General features: G+C 35.7%; 1 protein-coding gene across 4 annotated transcripts in view; it reads right to left on the minus strand.

Annotated features, from left to right (window-relative positions):
• Positions 1–3,523: 3,523 nt before the first annotated feature.
• Positions 3,524–24,850, minus strand: part of LOC129278035 (influenza virus NS1A-binding protein homolog) — a 36,307-nt gene continuing 14,980 nt past the window's right edge. For all 4 annotated transcript variants that reach the window (XM_064110094.1, XM_064110095.1, XM_064110097.1 and 1 more), the window contains exons 4-12: positions 24,229–24,353; positions 14,789–14,913; positions 13,831–13,953; positions 12,555–12,843; positions 11,826–12,032; positions 10,940–11,182; positions 10,283–10,408; positions 9,360–9,533; positions 3,524–8,839 (exon numbers count right to left, since the gene is read on the minus strand). In XM_064110094.1, the coding sequence (XP_063966164.1) occupies positions 8,400–8,839; positions 9,360–9,533; positions 10,283–10,408; positions 10,940–11,182; positions 11,826–12,032; positions 12,555–12,843; positions 13,831–13,953; positions 14,789–14,913; positions 24,229–24,353 (1,852 nt within the window). In that variant the 3' untranslated portion in view covers positions 3,524–8,399. The remainder of the gene's footprint in view (positions 8,840–9,359; positions 9,534–10,282; positions 10,409–10,939; positions 11,183–11,825; positions 12,033–12,554; positions 12,844–13,830; positions 13,954–14,788; positions 14,914–24,228; positions 24,354–24,850) is intronic.

Below are 24,850 nucleotides of genomic sequence, written 5' to 3' on the forward strand. Positions count from 1 at the left end.
AGGGGTCGGTGGCCAGGGGGGCGAGAGCCAAAAATTTCCCGGTCATATCATGGTATGAACAGGCATAATCATGATAATGGTGTGATGAGGCGACTATATTGAGAAGGCCAGATATCGCGTATCGGGCAGAATTTATCTTTAAAAGAAAGTTGCGAGCGAGCGAAGCGAGCGAGCAAAAATGTTGACCTTTTTAATACAAAAATCCAATTTTGTGATAGATTTTGACATGATTATCCAGAAAATAATATATTTCACTTTTCTCTCTTTAGATTCCTTTTTTGTGGTCTGTACGCCACTGTGAACAGGATTCTTTGCGGCAGTAGCGTGAAGAGTAAAAAAAAGAAAACGAGGTGCGCAGTATAGCACATGTGCTAAAAAGTTGCTCTATATAAGTCCCGAGCGAGCGAAGCGAGCGAGAAAAAATCACCTTATCATGAGAATCTAACTTTGAGCTATTTTTTGACACTTTATTCAGTAAATAAAATCATATCCTACACTTTTCCTTTGCTTTTCTTTCCTCCTTTTTTGTTTGTTCTTGTTTGTAGAACTTTTGGGGCCATGGCCCAACCCTTTCATACGCAGTGCTGTGCGATTGGGGTCCTGGGCGGAGCCCCCGGAACTTCTTGATATCAAAACCATTTAAATCTCGCAGATTGCCGCTATTTCAATCAGATCGCGGGCATATACAGAATATAGCTTTTACACTACACATTTATTCAACCCAGTTGCGTAATGAACCAAATATTTTGAGGGGGCAAAACATAGTAATGTGGGGAAAATTTTTAAAAAGTCGCCAGCGTGCATAGCGAGCTGGAAAAAAATGCCTATTGAAATTAAATTCTAATTATGTGATAGATTTTCCATTATATTCAGCATATAACACATTTCATTGTTTCCATTCATTCCATTATACGTTGTTTCCTATAATTTCTTTTATTTCCTCTTGGGTGTGGAACCAAGACCCCTCCCCCTCCTGTATGCCAGTGATTGAACGGGGGCGTCATAGAGCCATTTTAACTTATAAATGAAGAGCCCCTTCTGTGTGGGGTCTGGGGCAAAGCCCCGGTAGCTTATTTGCATAAAATTTAGCAAGATTATAGCACAATGTTGTATGCAGTCCATCTTTCTTCCCGCTCTTTAATTTTAATCATCGGCAGCCCGGTCGTGTTATTGTTTTTTTTTTCTTGTCCCTTTTGTTTGTTTTCCAATTTTGCTTTTGACTAATTACATTCTACCTTCGTTTCCCGCTATATTGTTTGCCATTTTGTCATCTTTTAATTTATTTCCAACGTGCTAATGCATTATACATAGGCCTATTTCGGAATGATTTGTTCTTTCTCAAATGTTCTTCTTTCGTACATTTTCCTACTTTCCTTAATTTCCATTTAAAAAAAATCTTCGTTTTCTTTTCCCTTTTCCCTTTTCTTTTCCTCCTTTCCTTTTCCCCTTTCCCTTTCTTTCTCCCTCCTTTTTTCTTTTTCCCGTTTTTCTTTTATTTTCCCGGTGAAGTTCGCCAGGGGGGGGGGCAACTTGCCCCCCCTGCCCCCCCCCCCGCCTGTTACGCCACTGCTGACCCCCCTTGCATGCAACAGGTACCATCACATTACTCTGACTCTCACAAGCACACTTGCTAAGATCCACATAATAAACTTAAAATGCTACACTAAAATTAAAATTCCTGTTTACTCATGCACTGCATTTCAATTTAGTAACTCATGAAATTAGCCTAAGTAAAATAAAAAACTGATCTCAATTCATCAATAATTTAGCATGACACCTTTAACTTGGCAAGTTCCAAAGGACTCACCACTAAACAAAACTGGAAGGCTAATTCCTGCTCGCCCTAGCAAAGGCTAGTCTCTCAGGATGGGAAGAAGGGGTAGAGAGAGAGAGAGAGGGGGGGGGGGGGTGGCTTGTTCTGTTGGCCTTTGTCCCATCAACCTACTTCCCCCGCCTAAGTCATATCTCATCCCTATTGTGACTCCCATTAACACATTGCTGAGATCCACGTGAAAAGGTCAAAATGATGCACTAAAAAATGTAATTCATGTTCACTCATGCATAAATTTAAATTGGATAATTATTGAAATTAGCTCTAAGAACCTAAATTAATAATGATTGATCATTAATTTATCACATTACCCTAAACTTTGCAAGTTCCAGGGGACTCGCTTCTCAAAAACTGAAAGAAATTGGAAGGCTAATTCATGCCCACCCTAATTTTCATACCCTTTGTTTAAGTGGGTAGTGCTCACTCAAGCATGAATAGTTTTCCAACTTTTTGGTGTCATTTGAAAGTTTAATTTATTGGCTTTCCATATATATAGGTATTTTTCCCCAAGGTGACATATTTTTTGTTTGGCAGCCATTTCAAAAGTGTATAGTTTTTTTTTAGACGCACTGTATATGCATGTATAAGCCTACATATATAAATAACAATCTTTCAAGGGATCAAGTTCATGACTGGAATATACTTCCCTTTTATATGTATGAATTGATAATAATAATAATAATAATACAGGTATATTTACCCAGGGAAGCTGCTTCAGTTCCAAAAACTGTTCTCCCAGCGGGCCCTGCTATTATTATTACCCCGGCTTTAGCTGGGCTGCCTAGGCGCTCAAAGCATTCAAGGAATTTCTTCCTACCGGGTACCCATTCATCTCACCTGATGCATCTGATGATATATTGATACACAATTAAAAAAATGTTTGAGAAAATTGCGTTTTATGGAATGTATATGAAAATTGGGGAAGTTGCTTACATGTAACACTAAGTAGAAAAAAAATTATTGGCAACTGTTGTTCTTGGATTTTTTTTGGTCATAACTTAATTTTTTAATTTTTCTGTTTTTATTCAAACCACTTTGTCATTTTGGACTCCCCCTTTTAAGGCAGGCAGAGATTTTCTTTTATTCATTGAATGTTAAAAAGATGGAGGGGGGGGGGGGGAGGCCTCCCGATCAACATTTTCCAAAATAAATCTAAAACATTAAAAACTCCTGCTATGTTTCATGTCTTTTGGTTTAACATTTTTAGAGACTAAATTTTGTCTATTTGATTCCAAAGTTTCACATAAAAAATGTGATTGTCTTTAATATAAATCAGTTTTAAACTGAAAAATATAAATGCATAATTATTTTTTTGTTTTAAAATACTAGTAGTAAAAATACATGCTTTTTTAAAAGCAATTGGTTGAAAACAATAAAAAGTTCAACAATTAGCCTATCGGAAGGATTATCTAGTAGTTACAGCAACCCCCTCCTACAAAAAAAAATTAAGTCATGAATTTGTATTAGCACAATCAATGAAGAACTTTAGTGATCATGAGCAACATGTGTGCAAATTTGCATGCTGATCCCCCAAGTCTAAAGACATCAAAATAAATGTCTTCTTAGTATTACTACACACACTATGACCATGTGTATGAATGTATGTATGGATTTACATGCATTATAGGCTTTGGTAAGATGACATTCAATTGCAAAAGAGAATACAAAAACAAATGACTCGTATCATAAACATTTGGTTCTTAATTTTGCCTTCAAACAAATAATTTTATTGAACCCATAATTCAATTTTTTTTATTTTACAAAATCATGAAATAGGGATATCTGAACTGACCTTCAGTCAACAATATTTGTGTGTCAACCTTGATACTCTTTGAAGTCAACAAACATGATCAGGCAGGTCAAATTAGATGTCATCCTGGGTCTTGTTTCATTAAGACTTGTTATAATGACAAATGCACAATTTCCAATCAGAAGTTTACTACTAGCCAATCAAATTGAAGGATTTCAGTAGCTTTAAACTGTTATTGCAAATTTGTCAGTATAACAAGTTTTATGAAACAGGCCCCTGATCATAACGAAATACAGGCATTAACTATAATTTTCTGTATCACTTCTTGGGATAAGACTTTGCAATTCTTAATGAATGAACTAAAAAACAAACAAACCGTGATTGAATATCAGTCAAAATATGAATTAGAATCACTCTCAAATAAATGGAATTCACTCACAAAGCAGAATACAAGAAAGAAATCAAAACAAGGAAAATAATTTCAAACAAAAACAAAAATAAAATTAACAATATATAAACAAAATGAAGTTGCATTAATGAAAATGTAAAGTATTATTCTTTTTTTAAATAACAAAGAAAAAGAAGATAAAACTGCTCCCTCAAAAGGGTTTCTAACAGATTTGCATTGATAAAAGTTCTCTGATCTAAGAGAGTGCATTGATAATGTAATTTTATCGGAATTTCATAAAGTCTCGTAAATTTCAAGGGAAGGATTTAAAAATCCATTAAATCTTTGACTAAGCTTTGTTCTAAATAGCATGCCTTAAATACTTGGAAATAAGTCAATTAGGAATCATACATTAAGTATTGAGGAATGGACAATTCACCTCACTTTAATTTCCCTGACTGAAAATATACCTTTAAGGTCGAGTACTAGTGGCTTGCAATCAAACACATAAAGCAGTACAATGATTCACAAGTAATGAAATACACCACAGTTGAAAATAAAACTTTCCACATAATGAACGCCGTGAGTATTCATCAATTGAAAATTATGTCTATCATGATTAATTTCTATCATTTATAACATGTACCGATCATTTTATCTCATACAAGTTCATATTCACAGAGAACAAGGGCCACATTTGTCAAGAATGAAAATATATCTACAATATATTGGTTTTGGAAGGATGGGGTACATAGTTTACCTACACACTCAGTTGCTCTTAGCAATACAAATACATATGAATAAAATATTGACCAAATCTTGAGGCCCACTAACCCCTCTTCACAGTGCATATTAGCATTCAACACATTCTAATGAATATATAGCAGTCTTATATTTATTTTTAATCAACATCTGCATAATTTGTGTTTACTATTCAAATAAACACAATAGTTTTTAATAATTTCAACCTTCTCTCAAAATATCAATATTCCTCACACAATATAGACAAAAGTAAATACACATTTTTTAAACCCATGATGTGATATTTCACTCATGGACCAAGCACATAGATTAATATTCACATAAATCAAGTAATACTATTTGTCAGAATTTCTTTTCAACAATATATCTGTATCTCATAACATTCATCACCATCATAATCTAATGCTTCATTTATTTTTAATACATCACAGCATCACAAAATGTCTTGAACTTGTAGAAAAATAATAGGTTTTCTATGTCACATTTATAACTGGCATACTCTGCTGCCTTGTATTGAAATAATTCAATTTTCTTCTTTCAATGTCATGACAGATTAATAGTTCACAGTTTGAACAAGATACAATTAGTCTTCACAATACATCATTTTGAATGGTTAAGGTGAAATAATATCAGAAACACCTTTATCCTTTCTTACTACTAGTAAATAATCAATTACACTATCTTCTTATTCAATACCAAACAGCTGCTAGGCAATTTCAGTTACCATTTCAACAATTATTTTGAAATATCAAATTTAAATGTTTTCTTATTAAAAGAAAAAAAAAGCACACCATGAAACCAGCACCCCCCTCCCCTCCCAAAAGAAAATCATCAAAGAAATATAGATATTCATGTGATGATAGGTAGGGGCCTGTAACACATAACTTAGCATTTGAATATAGGGCTGCTATTATGATTGATTATATTTATCATTATGCGCAATCAATAATTCAACCTTACAATCAATTGTCAAGTCTCGTGTGACAGGCACCTGGTGTCCCACATGAACAGATATCATATTTTGCAAACTTGTAGAACAAATTTTTCATTTTTATAAGGAGACTGGGCTATTCCATATAATATTCTACCTGTTTGTACGTCCAACCCCCATTTTTCTTAATTTTTACTTCACTTCATAAACTGACCAAGTTATGGTCATTTGACAACATAACAGACTGTCAGAAGAACCAGAAATTAGAGACAGAATATTTCATGAAGGTCCCATATACATGGGTTCAGACGTACATATTTTATTGAATTGCCCTACTACAACAGAATAAATTAAAGCTTGTTGTTCATGAAAGCCATCTTACGCAACTCGGCGCATGGTGAGTGATAATTCCCCTCCATAAAAAGCAAATAAATTCAGCCTCCATCTGGATTAAGTTTACACAATTCCTGTTGTTTGTTGAAACATTCATTCGCTGTATCACAAATGACAACTCAATACAATAAGTGCATTGAAATAGAAGGTTCTCAAATTACAGATTAAGGTATTAATACTTAGCACCACTAGGTATTAATCATGTCCCTCAAATAGCACCTACAGCACAAGGTCTAATTTTCTTACATTTTAATTGAACAGTAATCTTCACAATTTTAGATACAACTTATCTGACCAAAATTATCAATTGAAGTCTCTATTAAAAAGACGGATACAATTTAAAATATTGAAAGACACAAAATGAAAGATATACAAAAGAGAGAAATGAATGTCTTTCATAGAATTCACAAACAACGGGACTTAAAGTCCTTAAATGAAATGAAAATGGGATAATATTGGATGGAATAAATAAAATGCAAATGGATTAATGATGAAAATAGAATTCCCAAATAGAATATAGGTTATCAAATTTCCAAAGAAAGTTCATTTTCCAAATAATATTCCACGTTCACCGACCAGCAGTAAATAAATAACTGCATAACATAGTCCATGCCATAAAGGTATTTAAACAAAATAACAATTTAGAATACAAAATAATTCATAGTTATCACATTTTGTCACTTTTTCCACCTCAAATTTGACAATTCAAATGTATTCACTATTTAGATTGATCAGAATATTTTGATTTTTAAGAAATTCCGGTTGAGTATTAATAAAAGACAACCCAAGGTACTATCATAGTAGAGAATATTGTTAATGTATGAAAAATAAGATTCACAAAAACACAGCACGGGATGGCAGTCTTGTTTGATATTAAACACGACAGCTACACAGAAGATATGCCTTGGAACCTTAAGACAATGATGTAAACACAAGTACTCAAGAAAATGATGTTGTAAAAGCGGTAAGGGGGTTACATTATACCCAGTCCTTAAACAAAAATTACAAAAAAGTCAGCAAAGTTTTACATGAAAGCATAAAGGAAATAAATGGTAATCGTGCAACTGTAGTTATAACAAAAACTGAGGAAGGATTCAAAATCTTACGTCAAAGTAATAATAAAGCACACAACATAGATGGACAACTTTGGATTGGTCTTCTACATGCTATTCAGGATTGAACAACTTGCATTGAAATACTTCTTATAGTTGGCAAGGAAAATACTTCAGCAGATTTATATGAAGTTTCAAATCACAATATAAGAGCTTCATTGAAGTTCATTTAATAATTTGTTTTGAGAAGTACTTAATTTTGTTAAGAAAAAAAAATAGATGATAGAATTGTCATCTGTGCAGTCCACGATATGAATCTCAAAAGTACATGATTTTCACATACAACAACCTGCCATACAGAAATAGTAAATTACATGATTTGTTAATCAATATGTACAAACATTTTCTCATAAAATAGTTTTTAGTTTTCACTGCAAACCAGCGCCGTGATACAGACTTACATGAAGTTCACATAACCTTTTTTTTTTTTTAGTTAGAACATCTCGGAATAAAGCATGTTGAAAAGTTCCTATATAAACTCTAATATCACCCCAAATCATATTAATAAAGCCTGAATATGCAAACCAATATATGACTAATGGATATAGAAATGACTGATCAAAACTTTGCTGCTAAGAAAACAAGTCACTCAAGATGATCATGTTGCATTGCATGAAACGTAAGACAGATATCAAATTTGGGCCTTTAGAATTCTTGTTGAATGTCTCTACAAATTTGAAATTCTCATTTGAAATGGGAAACCATGTCTGATTTTCCACTCATATTAGGTCAACTCGTAACACTTAACAATAAGCACTTTTCACGTATCTGTGTTCTTTTCAAATAACTAGGTACGCTTATTTTGTAGTAGAATACCTTAAATCCATGAAAAAAGTTTTGACATTCAATAGAAACCAATGAAAACACACATTTGATTAATATGGAGAGGAAACAAGAAAAAAAAATCATCAAAGCTTAAAATGACAGCTGAGATAAAATATAAAGAGGGAAATATCTGACACTGGCAACAAATTAATCTTTAAAATCTGTTGGAAAATATGTTTTTATTATGTCTTGTTGTTTTAAAATTGGAGAAGTTTTGCAGTTTCTTTATCATACCCTGACCAATGAGGTACCTAGAAACATATCAAGGTGGATGGTCCCACATGTTCATTTTCATGTTCGGTAATACCCACACTTAAAACTACACTACATACACTGACCAAGGTGGTTAGAATGGCCTTGACTTACAACTGCTTCTCCAGAAATGCGTCTTGGAAGTGACACAGTTTCTATGCAACGGGCAAGGTCAAGGTTTCAATGTTGTCAGCGGCAATCTTGCCATTGGTAGAAGAACTCTTGCCGTTGGTGGTGCTGGTGGCACCATTGCCATTACTGTGCTCCTGGGGTACAATTGCCTTAGCAGCTCCGTTATGAGGGGATGACATGACAGGAGAAAGAGGTGGAGAGGCTGTTACTGGCGCTCTGAGATGCCTAGCAGTCTGATACCAACGATTCTGCATGGGATCATACAGTTCCACGCTGTTCAGGAATTCCTTGCCACTGAAGCCTCCGACGGCGTAGATCTTGCCGTCGATGACACCAACACCCACGTTGACGCGGGGCGTGGCCATACTGGCTACGGGGGCCCATTCTTCCCTCTCATGGTCATAGCATTCTACGGTGTCCAGCACTGTTTGACCATCACTACCTCCAACTGCATAAACTTTACCTAGAATTTAAAAAAAAAAGGCACATATACAAATGAAAATAACAAATATGATCTTGAGGCAATCTCTAAAGACAGCGGATTTGATTGTCTAGTGATGTGACTTTGTTTCAGTCACTGTCTTGAAGGGAAATGTCTCCAAGGCTGAGACATGGGTGAAAAACTTAAGAAAACCCTCAAAATAGATAAACTAATCTCACTGCTTTACTTTAATCTCGGTATTGGGTGTCTGTATCTTTAAGACTACCGGACCATACACTGCGAACTAGGAAAGTCATGCTATTGGATTCTTCTTCTTGCTCTTATGACTGCCCCTTTCAAAATGGAGGATTCTTGCAAAACTTTAAAAAAAAAAAAATTGGGGGGGGGGGGAAGGGCGATTCGAATTCATTTTGGAGATCAAATTCATCAATTACCACAAAGATGTTGAAGATCAGAGCCTTGAAATTACTTTTCCTAACCAAGAGACAATAAGCATTTGTTTGGCCCGACAGAAGCTGGCCAGGCACCCCTAAGATCTTACCTTCCAGAGTACAAGTGCCAGCACCCCTCCTGCAGGTCTTCATGGGTGATAGATACTTCCACTGGTCTTCATCAGGATGGTAGACCTCTACAGAATTGTAGCAATTCCAGGCATCTGATCCACCAATGGCATAGATATGTCCTCTAGCAGAACAAACTCCAACCTGAGCACGACCTGGTGTGTGGAAAGAAATTCCCAAGCTTTGTTAATTACTTGTGCCTTATATCCAATTTGAAAATGAATAAGGCCCCCAAAAGTTGAAAAAGTAGGAACGGTTGGTTTTGTTCTAGTAAGTGGTGTCCCTACGTGAATTTTAGCCATTATGAGGTTTGAATTTATTTTAATTCCTATATTTGCATTTTTTCCATCAAGTTTCTGTACAATTCATTCCAATGAATACCAACAAACTGTTGTATTGCTTAAGGGATTAATTTAGTTTACTAGTCTTGTATTGTAGACTATTGAAAAGAACAGAGCCGTTTTGATATTGACCCAACTCCAGAGGAGCATATTTGGGATTTATTTATGAAGTTGCGTTGAAAGTAAAAAATGTAAACCTTTCCTGCAATGCTCCCCTGAACATGTAATTTTCATGTCAAGAAAATTGTTTTTATAAATTTATAAGTAATAAACATAAATATATCTAAATATATTTCTTTATTCTACCGATTCACTAACATTTCCCATAAGATTATTGCAGCACACACAGGAGGAAGTATATGGGACCACAGATAAAATTACACTGGATGTTTGGCGCTAATAACACAATTCTCAACACCTAAAGTGAGCACATTTTGATGGGGATTTGAAGAGCTTTCTTTTGCAGTAGACTCACTTAAAATGTTTTTCTGAAATAATAGGAAAGCTAACATTAAATCATTTTACACCTTTCAAAATCTCAACTTTCTCATAATTTAGCATACCTTCATTGAGAGGGGCAATGGATGACCATGTTGAGCTGGATGGGTCGTATCTCAAGCAATCCTTTGTACCCTGGCTACCGCTAGCACCACCAATCACATACACCTTATTATCCACCATAGTTGCACCTGAAAGAAGAATGTCAAATTAAACTTAAAGATATAATACAAGTTCAACAAATATTATGGAATCAATGAACAATCATACCAGTAATGCTATAAAAGGGAGATGGAATTTCAAGTTAATCTCTTACTTCATACTGCTACTTCCTATACCATTCAGTTTGAATAGACACTGGACCAAAGGCTTCCTAGTCTCCGGATTCATTACAGCTATTAAACTTTATAGCAAGAAATTAAAAGGCAAAACCAGAAAAACATACTGTAATGTTAAATGATTTTCACTGTTCAAATACATCCTACAGAATACAATTTGATCTAAGAGTCTGCGTAAGAAGGCCTTCCTATCTTCAAACAATCAAGTAAGCCAGTTAAGTCAGTATCTTTCAGACCTAACCTGCAAAACATTTGTTTCTACATTAACTAATTCAAACAGATATCTGTGATCCTAAGAGATTGACTTATAAGATTCACCTGTACATGTATATATAATATCTTATGCTTTGAGGATCAGGCTTCAAGGCCAAACCAAGTACTCACCAAAACACGTTCTTGCACCTGGCATATCTGGAGCTCTAACCCACTTTGTCAAGGTATCAAAGCTTTCACAAGACTTCAGTTCACAGTTACCATCAGAGCCACCAATGGCAAGCAGGACACCGTTGACTGGACACAGCTGAAAGCGCCCTCTTGGTCCATACATACGACTCAAGAACTCCCATTTGTTGGTAGTAGGGTCAAAGGCCTCCACTGTACTGTGAAACTTGCCCTGGTTGTAGCCACCTGTGAATGATTAGAAGAAAATGAACTTAACGTGTTAACCATGAAATGTCTAAGGGAAGGAGAGGTACCCCAATGTTGTGAAAGATATGCTTGCCATGTGGAAATCTCATGTTGAATTAAAAAAAAACTTTTTGTTAATTTGAATTTAAAAAAAAGAAAAAAAAAGGTTTCGAAATATTTAAAGAAACATCTTTTTATAATATGAAAGGGACATTTACCCCAATTTTCAGTATAATCATTAATTAATGGCAAAAACCTAGACAGGCCATTTCTTTGGATACAAGAAAAAAATTCATAGTTAATACAATAACAGAATAATCACTGTAGCAAGAAAACAGCTGTGCATAAATAACTCCATCCACTCTTTGTTTACTCTTCCACAACAAGGTCTGGTTACAGAAAGAGTTCTGAAATACAGTTCTGAAAATCATTTGTCATGCAATTTTTTTTAATTCACATTTGATTACACCTCTATTTGCAATGGTCTTGGCCGTACAACTTCCTTCACCTTTTGCAAGACTCAGAGTGATATAACCCACTAAAGTGTTGGCACTACAAAAAAAATTATTATAAAATCATTTACAATATTGACATTTTAATATAAAACACATTTTATAAAGCATTATCTGTTTTAACACTTTACCTGCAACGATGAGCCTTCCCTTAAACTCTGCAATGCCGACAGCACAGCGAGGTAGTTTCATCGAAGACAGGGTTGGATGAAGGGCATCCTTCTCAATGGAGAAAGATCGGGATGGACGGTGTTTGTGCTTTGGTTTGATGCGCTTCTCGTAGAGCACCAGGGTGGCTAGCTGATTGTCAAGAACAGTCAGGGCAACATAGTGCTCATCTAGAATCAAGGAGAATAAATGAATCAGTTAAAAATATAAAGATCAAATCCTGATTATGGGCAGTCACTCCGCTCAGAATGATGAGACTCCTCATTTCATCTCCTCTCCCCCTGCTCCAAGTCATCACATCTCATCTGCTTTACAGTCCTTATCTCAAATACTCTCTCTCTAATCGAGTACATTCTTGCTTTTTGATTCCTACTCAATTTCTCATCAACTTCTCTCCAATCCATCCTGTAGGGAGTCCTTTTCATGGCTAACCAAATGGTGAACTGTGAACTACCTCTATGTGACCTGTACCAACATGCATCCCCTCAAAGAACATTCAGAAATACCAAGGCAACATTCTGTGTATCTCTCTTTTGACTCAAAAGGCAATAGCTACTACATCAATAAGGAATTGGCGAGAAATTTACCAGGACTAGCCACATCGTGCTGTTGCATCATAAACCCCATCTACATGATCTATCCTGCAATGCAACCCTACAAAGAATGTCAATGTCATTGTAAACTGATCCTACCTGCCATGGAAGTTGAAGCAATGACTTTCCACTTCTTGTGGGCCACCTTGGATTGTTTAGGAGCGTCCCCAGGGGTCATGATAAGCTTCCTAGGCGTGGTGCTTCCATTACTACTGTGACCGTTTCCGCTCCCGTTCTGGTGCCCTACCCTTCCGCTCTTCTTATCAGGCGTATATACTCCGACCTTTGACACGTCGATGTCATAGGTGTCCATGACCTCCGAGGAGAGTTCGTCGACCTCTGTGATGTTCTTGAGGAGGTTGTTGCCAGAGAGGAGAAGAGTCTGAGGCTGTAATGGGGAAAAGTTGCAAATTATCAAGATGGATTTTTTAAAAAGTTAGTTCCATATTAAGTGAAAACATTACAGAAACTCTTTTTCAACATTGTATGTGAATACTCTACACTAGATTTGAGTTAATCTTTCTCAAAGTAAACAAAACACATTCCAAAGCTGTACAAATGTAGAATAGTAAGCCAAATCTATAAATACACTACTTCAACCTGTTTCCAAATTTGGAGGGTTGTTAGTTTTCTAGAACCTAGATGTGGTACTAACCAATAAGAATCAAGGACTTATGCCATTATGAACAGTTTCATCATCATTACTAACATCAACACCAGCATGACCAACGTTTTCACCAACACCCTCACAACTGTCACCATCACCATCATCTTTACTACCATCTGAACCACCACAACCATCACCATCAACACTATCATCATCTCTACCACAACCACCACCATCATCATCACTATCAGCATCACCATCATATCTTTACTACCATCTGAACCACCACAACTACCACTTCTACCACTACCATCATCACCACCGCTACAACCACCACCATCATCATCTCTACCAGCCCCATCACTACCACCATCAGAAATTCTCTACAACGCACCAATTCCTTTGAAAATGCAAGTCAAATCACAATGGAGAGCTGAGAGGCTTTTGTCGAAAGTTGGTGGACTGGGACAGCATCGCAATTCGACTCTGGACAACGACATATTTGCAATTCTTTGGATCTGCTGTCCCAGTCCACTTACTTTCGACAAAAGCCTCTCAGTTCTCAGTTGTGATTTTAATTGCCTTTTTAAAGGAATCAATGGGTTGTAGAGTCTCCTCGTAGTAAATGCGAAAACTACCTACTATCATTACCATCACAACCACCACCACCACCATCGCTTTCATCATCGCCACTAGCCACATCACCACCACCATCACCACCATGATGATTTCACTAGGATTATTAAAACCATCATTCCCATGACTTACTTCACTGATGAGTTCTGAAAGCTCTATTCCTCCTTTCATTGTTCTTCTAACCCATTCTACAGCAGCCTCAAAGATCTGACGATCACTCAGCGAGATGGAGGATTTGTTAGAGATCACCTCCAACTGAAAATAAAATAATACAATGTAATCAAGGTCATTCATGTTTACAGAATACTTTTCCATAGCAGTTACGTATAACTGTTGTTTTCTTAAAATTAAATCCTGCAAATAATGTTAATGATTGCACCCTCAGATATCAACCTCAACACTGTGGCCAATAACAAGAAAAGCCATATTTCAAAAGATGAAGGTCAAAGGTCAGAGAAAGACAAGAGTGAGAAAGGAAGAGGATGAATGGGAAGAGAGAATGTGAAGAAGAGAGGAAAGAGAAACATGGTTATTTCCTTGTCCACCACACATCAGAATAAGGCATCTTATTATCATCATAGGGTACAACTGACTCTTTATTTCATTTCAATTATTGACCCAGGCCCATATTCTGAAGTCGGGTTTAACTAAAAGTCAGATTTACAATTGTGATTTAAGTATGGATAGCCAATAAATCACTAACAGTAGAGATATAATATTTCAGCTCATTTGGCTCTCAAATCATTCACAATTGTGTAGGAAGTATAAATAGATTATTGTCTTCACCATCGATGAATCAGGAAAGAGCACAGTAAACATAATACAAATACAAATTTTGACACTTTTTGCTTTCCACAATTTTAGCACAGAGTTAGACCATGGTCTAAGCTAAACCTGACTTCAGAATATGGGCCCCAGGGTTTATAGATGAAAGGGTACCCAGTAGGACTTATTCCTTGAATGCTTTAGCGCCTATACGGCAGCTCAGCTAAAGCAGGGGTAATAATATGATAAGTATCCAGCGCAATAACTGCGTTATATTTATTACTAATGTGTTTTATCATGGAAGAAATGGATGGAAATGACAAACCTTCATGAATGGAAGTTGACAGAAGTCAGATGTGCTGGTGATTTCATCAACATTTCCTTTAATGAACTGATCAACGATGGAAATCAACTCTTCGTCACCCTCTGTCGTTGCCAAGGAACGGATTTCTGCACAGGAAATACAAAAAATGTTGGAAAGATTAGAGGAGTGTCTCATTGTCAAGAATGTTATACATTATCCTATATTACAAATAGTCATGAACAGAGCAACATATTCACTCTTTCTTTTTACCTGGTAAAAAAAATTTTACTTTTTTTTTTTTTTGGGTGCTACTTGTCACGACCTACTGGCTAAATCTGCAACTAAATCTCAACATTGTAGTGAATGGGGACATTTGCAACCTACTGCATAAACCTGCTACATTGGATTAGCTTTAACGTTATAATGAATGAGGATTTCCACAACCTACTGGCTAAATCTGCAACATTAGAGAAGCGTTAACATTGCACTGAATGGGGATTTTCCAGGGCTAGTTTCCTTGACTCTTATGAGCATTTCGGAGGCAGAATCGCCCCGAGCCCTCTTGTAATTTTCCCTGCTTTTTTTTCTCTGTTCAACATTGGAATACATCCTCCACCTTGAGGTTGTCCTAGCTCTGTAAGTTCAAATCCTACACCAACAATTAAAAGATAAGAGAGCAGTGAAATCAGTTCAAATTTGCACTATGTGAAATATACACCTTGACCTTTCACCATCAAATTAAACTTAAAATTACATGTATACATTTACTTAACCAAGACCCTGTCCTCTTTACTGACCTAAAACTGGTTTACTGGAAACTAGTTTAGCGTGTAATGTGAACGGTCAAAGCGGCCTTTGAAGCAATCTTCCAAACCGGTAAAAAAAACCCACCTCACGATGTAGTTTTTAAGATTGCTTTGCCTCGTTAAACTGGTTTTAGCGCAAGTGAGGACACAACTGTTCTTTAGAAGCGATCTTCGCACATGTTGTGTGTAGAATGCCTATGCTGCGGTTTCAGTTTCGTGCGAAACTGAGAGCGTACGCATAGCAACAAGATTGCTTTCCGTGTAGCGGCCACGACGTGGTTTTGAAAACCACTTTTGGGTGATCAAATGGGAATGCTAGCAAAGCGATCTTCCAAACTGGTTTCCAGTAAACTAGTTTTTAGGATTGTAAAGAGAACAGTGTCTAACAAGGTTCAGGCTTCCATCATAATCTGTTTTAGTATGATTGTTTGCTTATTTGAGCAAAAATTCATTTTCCTGATAACAGTTTGATATGTACATGTAATAGCACCTGCATTTTTCATGTTCACATGCATGCATTTTCATAGTTTTATTGATTTGTTGACAGACTGATATTCTATGAAAGAACTTTAATCTTTATCTATCACCCACATCTGCACATTCATGTTGCTAAATATCTCTACCTGCAAGAATCTTTGGCAGTGAAGGAAGCCAATTATCAAAAAGGGGGAAATGGAAAAGGGAAGAAGGGGAGAAAGGGAATGTGAAAGGGGAAGAGGAGAAACTGTATGACAACTTTTCACTTTGACCAATACTAGGATCTAGTTTTACAACAGGGCCAGGTCCAGGAGGGGAAAAGGGGGCCAAACAAAAATCCTTATTGGAATATTATTTTTTTACCATTTCTAGACATTTTGAGTCCACAATACACCTTTGAATTACATAATGTTATTGGGCTTCTAGTTATCCAATCGTCCTCTAAAGAGCTTTCATAATCCTTATTGGAATATAAATTTGTTACCATTTCTAGGAATTTTGAGTCTACAATACACCTTTGAATTACATAATGTTATTGGGCTTCTTGTTATCCAATCGTCCTCTAAAGAGCTTTCATAATCCTTATTTGAATATAGATTTCTTACCATTTCTAGGAATGTTGAGTCCACAATACACCTTTAAATTACATAATGTTATTGGGCTTCTAGTTCTAATACGAATCTTTCATAATCTTTATTGGAATTTAAATTTCTTACCATTTCGAGTTCACTTGAGCACAACTACATCTATTAAAGTGATAGGAAAGAACCTCTATACAGTCAGAAAACTAATCTCTTTTATGGCCCAACTAGATTTTATCTCCTGGTATTTCATGATTAATAAAATGAGCTTTATGTTTCTGACATGAGCTTTATGTCTGTGTCTTAACATGAGCTTTATGTGTCTGACACCCATGTTTCATTTCATTTATATACATTTCCATGTATGTAGAAATATCGTTGTGGAGAGTATACCTGGTAGTTGGTGTCACATATTTAGCAATGTCATTTGTGATGTAATTTCTTTAACAAGTGGAACGCCTCTGGCAGTCTCGCCTGCATTACGCAATTTAATATAGCAGCAGTGCTAACTTTGAAAACTACTATAAAATAATAATTCACAAAAACATCATTCATATAATGACATAATACCACGTTCATTGACCATAAATGACATTTGAACGGAGACTTAAGACTGTCAACTACACCCATGTCCACATTTCATTCACTCTATCCATAAACTTTCAAAGTTATGATGGCACTTCAACAATTACCCTAACATGGCCTAAGTTTATTGACCTTAACTGACCTTTGACTTGGTTTTGTGACCTGAAACTCACAGGGGATGTTCAGTGATGCTTGATTACTCTTATATCCCAAGTTTTATGAACTAGATCCATAAACTTTCAGAGTTAGGATGGTAATTTAACATATACCCCCAACACGGCCAAAGTTCATTGACCTTAAATGACCATTGACCATGGTCATGTGACCTGAAACTAGCACAGGATATTCAGTGGTACTTGATTAACCTAATGTCCAAGTTTCATGAACTAAATCCATAAATTTTCAAAGTTATGATGGTAATTCAACAAATACCCCCTACTTGGCCAAAGTTCATTGACCCTAAATGAGCTTAGACCTTGGTCATGTGACCTGAAACTCAGGCAGGATGTTCACTAATACTTGATTAACCTTATGTCCAAGTTTCATGGACTAGATCCATAAATTTTCAAAGTTATGATAGTAATTCAACAAATACCCCCAACTTGACCAAAGTTCATTGACCCTAAATGACCTTTGACCTTGGTCACGTGACCTGAAACTCGAGCAGGATGTTCACTAATACTTGATTGACCTTATGCCCAAGTTTCATGAACTAGGTCCATATACTTTCTAAGTTATGATGTCATTTCAAAAACTTAACCTTCGGTTAAGATTTTGAAAATAATTTTCCCAACATGGTCTAAGTTCATTGACCCTAAATGACCTTTGACCTTGGTCATGTGACCTGAAACTCAGGCAGGGTGTTCAGTAATACTTGATTAACCTTATGTCCAAGTTTCATGAACTAGGTCCATATACTTTCTAAGTTATGATGTCATTTCAAAAACTTAACCTTAGGTTAAGATTTGATGTTGACGCCGCCGTCGCCGTCGCAAAAGCGGCGCCTATAGTCTCGCTCTGCTATGCAGGCGAGACAAAAATCCTTGGTTTTTATTCTTAAGATACCACATATGTAAAGCTGTACAGAACTTTGTTTCTAAACGAGGCAGCTGAAAAATAATTGAGAAATGTTATGAAATACGTCATTCCCTGAATACAAAATTAAATTTGTCACAAATATATATGTGACAAAAGTCACTATTCTCTGAGAAAATTATTGCCAACAAATTACTATTTGTATCAAACAAAATGGCTATAGAGTGTACATCTATCCGGCCTGGACGACATGTGAGTGTACAGCACACACGTACAAATCGTTCATACAAATAATGTCAGGGCTTATAGCATCTATGTACACATAGTGAAAGGTCAATCTGACAGGGACATCACGATGACAATCAAATCAAATGCAAACAAAGATATCACTGAGCATCAAGCAATTCCGTTTCAGAATTTAATGATCAATAACGCCCATCAGTCTCCCACCTTCCTACCTTAATTGGTCAATCAAGGTCATGGGTCAGTCCTGAGTGGGATCAACCCATAGAACTCACTCAATCAACACGATAGCTCTGGTATATGTCATGGTATGGCATACTTCACCTATTGCTTTCGAGACAGTCAGTGTAAAAAAGTTCTCTTCATATAGGCTACATGTACATGCAGAAAAGTGAAACTAGAATTTGATGATTAAACCTACACAATCATTAGGACATAGTAAACTGAATTTAAACAAATCAAATCCAACCACTTGAAAAAAAAATATTCAAGACTTCTGAAGTGACAAGCTCAGTCGCTTTATAGTCAAATATAATAATCTTCATTAATGACGGCATGACATACTTGATCAATTGAAATCTAAAACGTAATTTCCACCACATGGCAGAGTGAATTAGAACTCAATGACAACACCTGGACATTAATAGATGGGTCACAGGACCAAAATTAATGAAATAACCCCAAGTGAATGAAGTTTCGGGTTTTAAGGTACATGTAATTCTTGAAAAAAAAATTATGTGTTGTTTTCTTTTAGGGGGAGTTTCAACGGCATTGATAAGGGTAAAATCAATAGACTACTGTTGCCCATGCCAGTTGATAGATAGACTCTTCTGAAAACATCACACAATTTCTTTGATTCTTAAGACTTTGCAGAGTCTTAAGACTCTGCATAGGAGACTTGTCAAATGAACATCCTCCTCTGTGCTGTGTTTTGTATTAAATATATATCAAAAAGGGGAAATTCACCCTTTAATACCTAACAGCAGAAAAAAAATGAAGGTTTGATTAAAAAAAATCCATAGAAGAATAAGATAGTTGTGAATCTTGGAAGGTTTGATTATGTGAAGTCACAGACTGCAATTTTATAAAAAAAAATTGAAAGATATTTCATTTGTGAAGATATATTGTCAGGCACATCATTGCATAATGCATGTATGTACTTCATTCTGAAAGAAACATGATTTATTAATTATGTTCCATCAAAACTTAAAATTACATGTAACATATATAATTAATATTACGTGATGATAGATGGGGAGCAGCACACATACATGTATGATGTCACTAATTACAAGTTTTAAAAATATGTATCTCTCTATATTCTTTGATGGATTTTTCCGCCCTTTCACAGGGTAAAAAAATTGTAATTTGAATGATTTCAGTGAAAAATAAGGCTAATGACGAATTTTTAGCATGTGTAAAACCAAACTAAAATCACGAACGGTCACAATCACAAATTCAAATTCTACTCCAGAGGTGAATTCCAGTCAAGTTTCACTCAAATTACGGGACGAATTTTATGTGTGAAAGGCTTGACCTCCAAAACATCATTTTGGGGCGGAGCTTACGTGTCCTTTCAAGCACTTCCATAGATAATACAATTGTCATGCACTCATCGTATCGATGCAGTGCTTTGACAAGTCACCAAGGATACATACCGCCTTTGCTCGGGAATTCAAATTCAAATCAGTTTTCAAGTGAGCGTGTGAAAGGTCCAATGATAATGATGATGAATTGCAATCATCAATACAATGATGATTCAAGATTCACATGTGAAAAGGCCCTTTGTTAAACCTTCAGCAATATTTCTCTCCAATATTTCTGCTTTAATCAAAACCAACCTAGTGCCTGAGTGATCTTCCCCTTTAAAGGTCAAGTCCACCCCAGAAAATTGTTGATTTGAATCGATAGAGAAAAATCAAACAAACATAACCTGCAAATTTCATCGAAATCGGATGTAAAATAAGAAAGTTATGAAATTTTTAAGTTTCGCTTATTACACCTATAAATGCACAACTCAGCGATATGCAAATGAGAGAGACGATGTCCATCACTCACTATTTCTTTTGTTTTGTATTGTTTGAATAATACAATATTTCAATTTTTACAGATTTGACAATAAGGATCAAATTAACTTAACCATAAACTGTTAAAATAATGGTAATTCCGCATGTTCAGGGAGAAATAAAACTTTGTTTCACTTGACAAGGAGGAGAAAATTAGAATATTTCATATACGGTAATGAAATACAAAAGAAATAGTGAGTGGGTGACGTCATCAGTCTGCCAATTTGCATATCGACCAGGATGTGCATATACTGTTTGGTGAAATTAAGCGAAACTTTAAAATGTCATAACTTTCTTATTTTACATCCGATTTTGATGAAATTTTCAGTGTTTTGCTTGTTGGATTTTTCTCCTTTTTTTCATATCAACTTTTTGTTGGGTGGACTTGTCCTTTAAGGTTCTAGATCTGACAGTTGGTCAAATAATCATTTTTGTTTACTATGGTATGGCAGAATTTACCAATTTAAAAGACATTTTGTTTTAAATAAGTCACATTTTGTTTCTTTTAAGGGGAGTGCTTTCATCAATGATAAGGGCAAAATCAAATAGACTACTACTACTACCCATGCATGTTGACAGACACTATACATGTAGATAGTATACTTCTGATAACATCACACAATTACTTCAATACTAAAGGCTATTTAATACATTGTCATCTAGGTCTTCTGAGGAGACTTGATTACATAACACCTTTCATTGTGTTGTGTTTTGTATCAAATATAAAAGAGCTTGAAGATCAGTAGCTTGTTTGTGCCTGGGATTTTGACTTCTCCTATTCAGTCTGGAAATGATGGAGGCAAACACATTGGGTCCAGTAACACAAAGGTTAGCGATTAATCGTACGCTTGATTTTTACAATTAATTGTACATGGTAGTCAATGCAATCAATCATTAAAAAAAGGTTCTACAATGATTGCTAAGCTTTGTGTTACCAACCCATATATATAATAATCTTGTTTAATGGACCATACCACTATTGATGGTTAAAGAGCATGTTACAATTAAAGGGGGAATTTACTCAAGTGTGTTTTAATGATAGCAGAAAATCAGAGAAAAATACAGGCTAAGGTTTGATGGAAATCAACCAAAAAATAAGAGAGTTACGAATTTTTAAATTGTTCAATTTGTAATGACACCTGCAAACAGCTCCTTCAAATATCATGTGATATAGTTTTCATTAATTTCAATTTTTTGATGGATTATGAATGAACGTATAATTTTTTTACTAGTAGGGGTATGAATAATGTTTCTGATGATATATATCTACTACTGCACAAATAAAGTCACTTTAAATTTTTGTTTTTAAATTGAATACTTTGTAAATTACATCACACTATATGAAGGAGCTGCAAAATCAAAACTTTGAAAATTCATGACTCCATAATTTTTTATGGATCTTTACCAATTATTTTTCTCTATTTTTTTCACTTTTTTATTAAAACCAAGTTAATCATCAGGGTAAACTTGCTATAATTCAAGGTGCATGGCACAAATATCAAGCCACTCCATACTAACTGCATGAAAAGACCAATTTGGTTTGGGTGCCGTCTGTCATGGGGGAGGGGGGTGGGGGTGATGTGGGCCCTCAAGAATGCCTTGCTTAAGACAATCAATTCACCACCATAGCAATGAAATGATCAGAGGCAAGTCAACTAGCTGAAGAGCAAATTCAGAATACACAGCAAGATTCTTTTTCACATAGTGTTGTTAGACATTGGTATACTTGGATCAAAATAAAAGGCAATTCTGGTGATCTCATTATGAAAGCAAGGTTCTTTATCAGTCAGCTATCAGAAGTAAAACATCATGAGCAAAGGCTCTGAATTGGAGACTTGGTTCCCAGGGCATATCAAGTCTGGATTAATCAGCCTGATAATGTAGTCAATAATAAATGGTCAGCATTGGGCCGAGATTGGAGACATGAAGGTGATGCGCTGTGGGAGATTGCATGGAGATACAGCATCTACATGTTGCACACTGAGAAATGGTGAAGGGCAAGAATATAATGAGAGGAAAGACAGAAAGTGCGAGTGAAGCAGCGGGCAATAGAGAACAAGAGAAAAGGGAGAACAGAATGACAAATAATAGAGAAATGAAAGAAAAATACAAGATTAAGACAGAGGGCAATTCCATAAAATGATAAACCTTTTTGTACGTCCGACCCTCATTTTTCCCATGTCTTATACCTTGGTCACATTTCTTCTACGGCGGCCGTACGACGAGTCGAAAACAGCCGTTTTAACATTTTTTTTGTACCAGCTACATATAGATGGTTTGAATAAAAATGAATAAAACGACTGTTTTCGACTCGCCGTACGGCCGCCGTAGAACAAATGTGACCAAGGTATTACTTCACCTTATAAACTGACCAAGTCATGGTCATTTGAGAACATTACAGACTGTCGAAAGAACAAGAAATCAGAGACAGAAAATTTTATGAAGGTCCCACATATATAGGGGGTCGGACATACATGTATATTTTATTGAACTGCCCAAGACTGAGAAAAATGAGAGACGGACAGAGGCAGAGAGAGATAGAGAAAGAAAGAAAGAGTGAAGAGTTCAAGAATGTAAGAGAAATACACTGTAGGAGAAAAAGAAAGAGAGAAATACTACAAAATTAGAAAGACAGTGATGGAGAAGGAAGAAGAGTTTATAGAAGCAAAAGTTACGAGCAAGATAACTAATGGCTTTCGGTCCATCCACTATCCCATCTAGTATTGTCAGACAAAACAAATAATCTATGCAGTATTCTAATTGATCCCTACAATAACAACTATCCCCCACTGACAAACTTAGACAGTGCACTCTGACTATCATCACATTCATAGTAATGCATGCCTCTGACATTTTGATTCGTTGTTAATAGGGATACTGTGCGGGATGTCTTTCCTTTTATAAAGTACTTGATGGGGAGATCTAATGCATTTGCTCATTTGAAGGTTGGAGAATGTGTTATTTTTGGTGCCAACAAAAAACTTGAGGAAATAGAAGAGGGGAAACCAAAAAAAAAAAAAAAAATAAGGAAAGGAGAGGTGATTGTGGTGAAATAGAACACTGATGAATAATTAATTAGGGATAATATTAAAGAGACAAATACACTTTGATAGTCAGAAAGCAGGAAATGCCATACTGTGCAAAATGGAACTCTTTTATTAAAGTGATTCAAATTATAAATGGTGTTTCTTTTCTGGGAATTATGAACTGATTCGCGTTTTATTTCTTTATAATCTGTTAGAAGTAATGAAGGGGTTCAGCACTTGGAATCCAGTTTGTTTGGTCACGTTGCTATGTCTGGTAAGCTTCTGGCAATCACTCGTTACCATGACATTTACTTTAAAATTACACTTGAAAACGATGCAATTACTGTGATTGTGATATATGCCTTTCTACTTTTTTTCATGTTTGATGTATTTCAATGGACTTGAATAAATCAATAAATGAAATGAAAATGACCAAAAGTAATTCTGAAGCCAAGAGAGAACGAAGGATATTAAGGGAAATGAAAATTAAATCACAAAAGCAATATTAAAGAAAAACAAGAACAAACACTGCATAAAATGAAGGGAGGAAATGAAAGTGAGGCCATATCAAATGCAAGATGGGTGCCAACTAATAAGGTCATAATTGGGATATGTTGGAAGAAATACAACCATCTTTCTTACCAAGACAATTCCTGGTGTTCATATTGTCAAGCATGTGAGTAGCGCAGGCTTTCTTCAGACGAGGAACTTTCCATTCTTTGGCAACATGATAGACTTCACTGACAAGCTCAGAACAGACTTCAATCCTAGAAGAAAAAAAAAATTAATTAAAGCATGTACAGGGACATATATTTTTTAATTCTAAAATTAACATGTTTGTATCTATTTGCACACCTAATGAAACCATAGAGTATGTGCAGGATGAATTAAAAGAAAAAAAACACAATATCGTGAACAAATACCAGTATGTATGTCATTCACGGTCATCTAGCAATCCATGACAAATAACTATTTCCATTTCAATGCCATATGACCACAATTCTAACTGATGATTTCAACTTTAAATAGAGTCAAACAATGTTATACCTTAACCCTAAAAGGACTGGGGGGGGGGGGATGATGGCCCCCCCTCGACCATTTGGCGATATTTCTGAAGTCTTGCGCAAATTTTGAGACCAAATTCGTGACATACGGATATAGCATCACGACGTCACGTGACTTTTTACAAGTCAATGTCATGCCGAAAATGGCTCATTTTTATACTATGTGTACAAAGTCTATGGGAGATGAAATTCATAAAAGG

This window comes from Lytechinus pictus, chromosome 15 (genome assembly GCF_037042905.1).
Source record: "Lytechinus pictus isolate F3 Inbred chromosome 15, Lp3.0, whole genome shotgun sequence".
Lineage (NCBI taxonomy): Eukaryota > Metazoa > Echinodermata > Echinoidea > Temnopleuroida > Toxopneustidae > Lytechinus > Lytechinus pictus.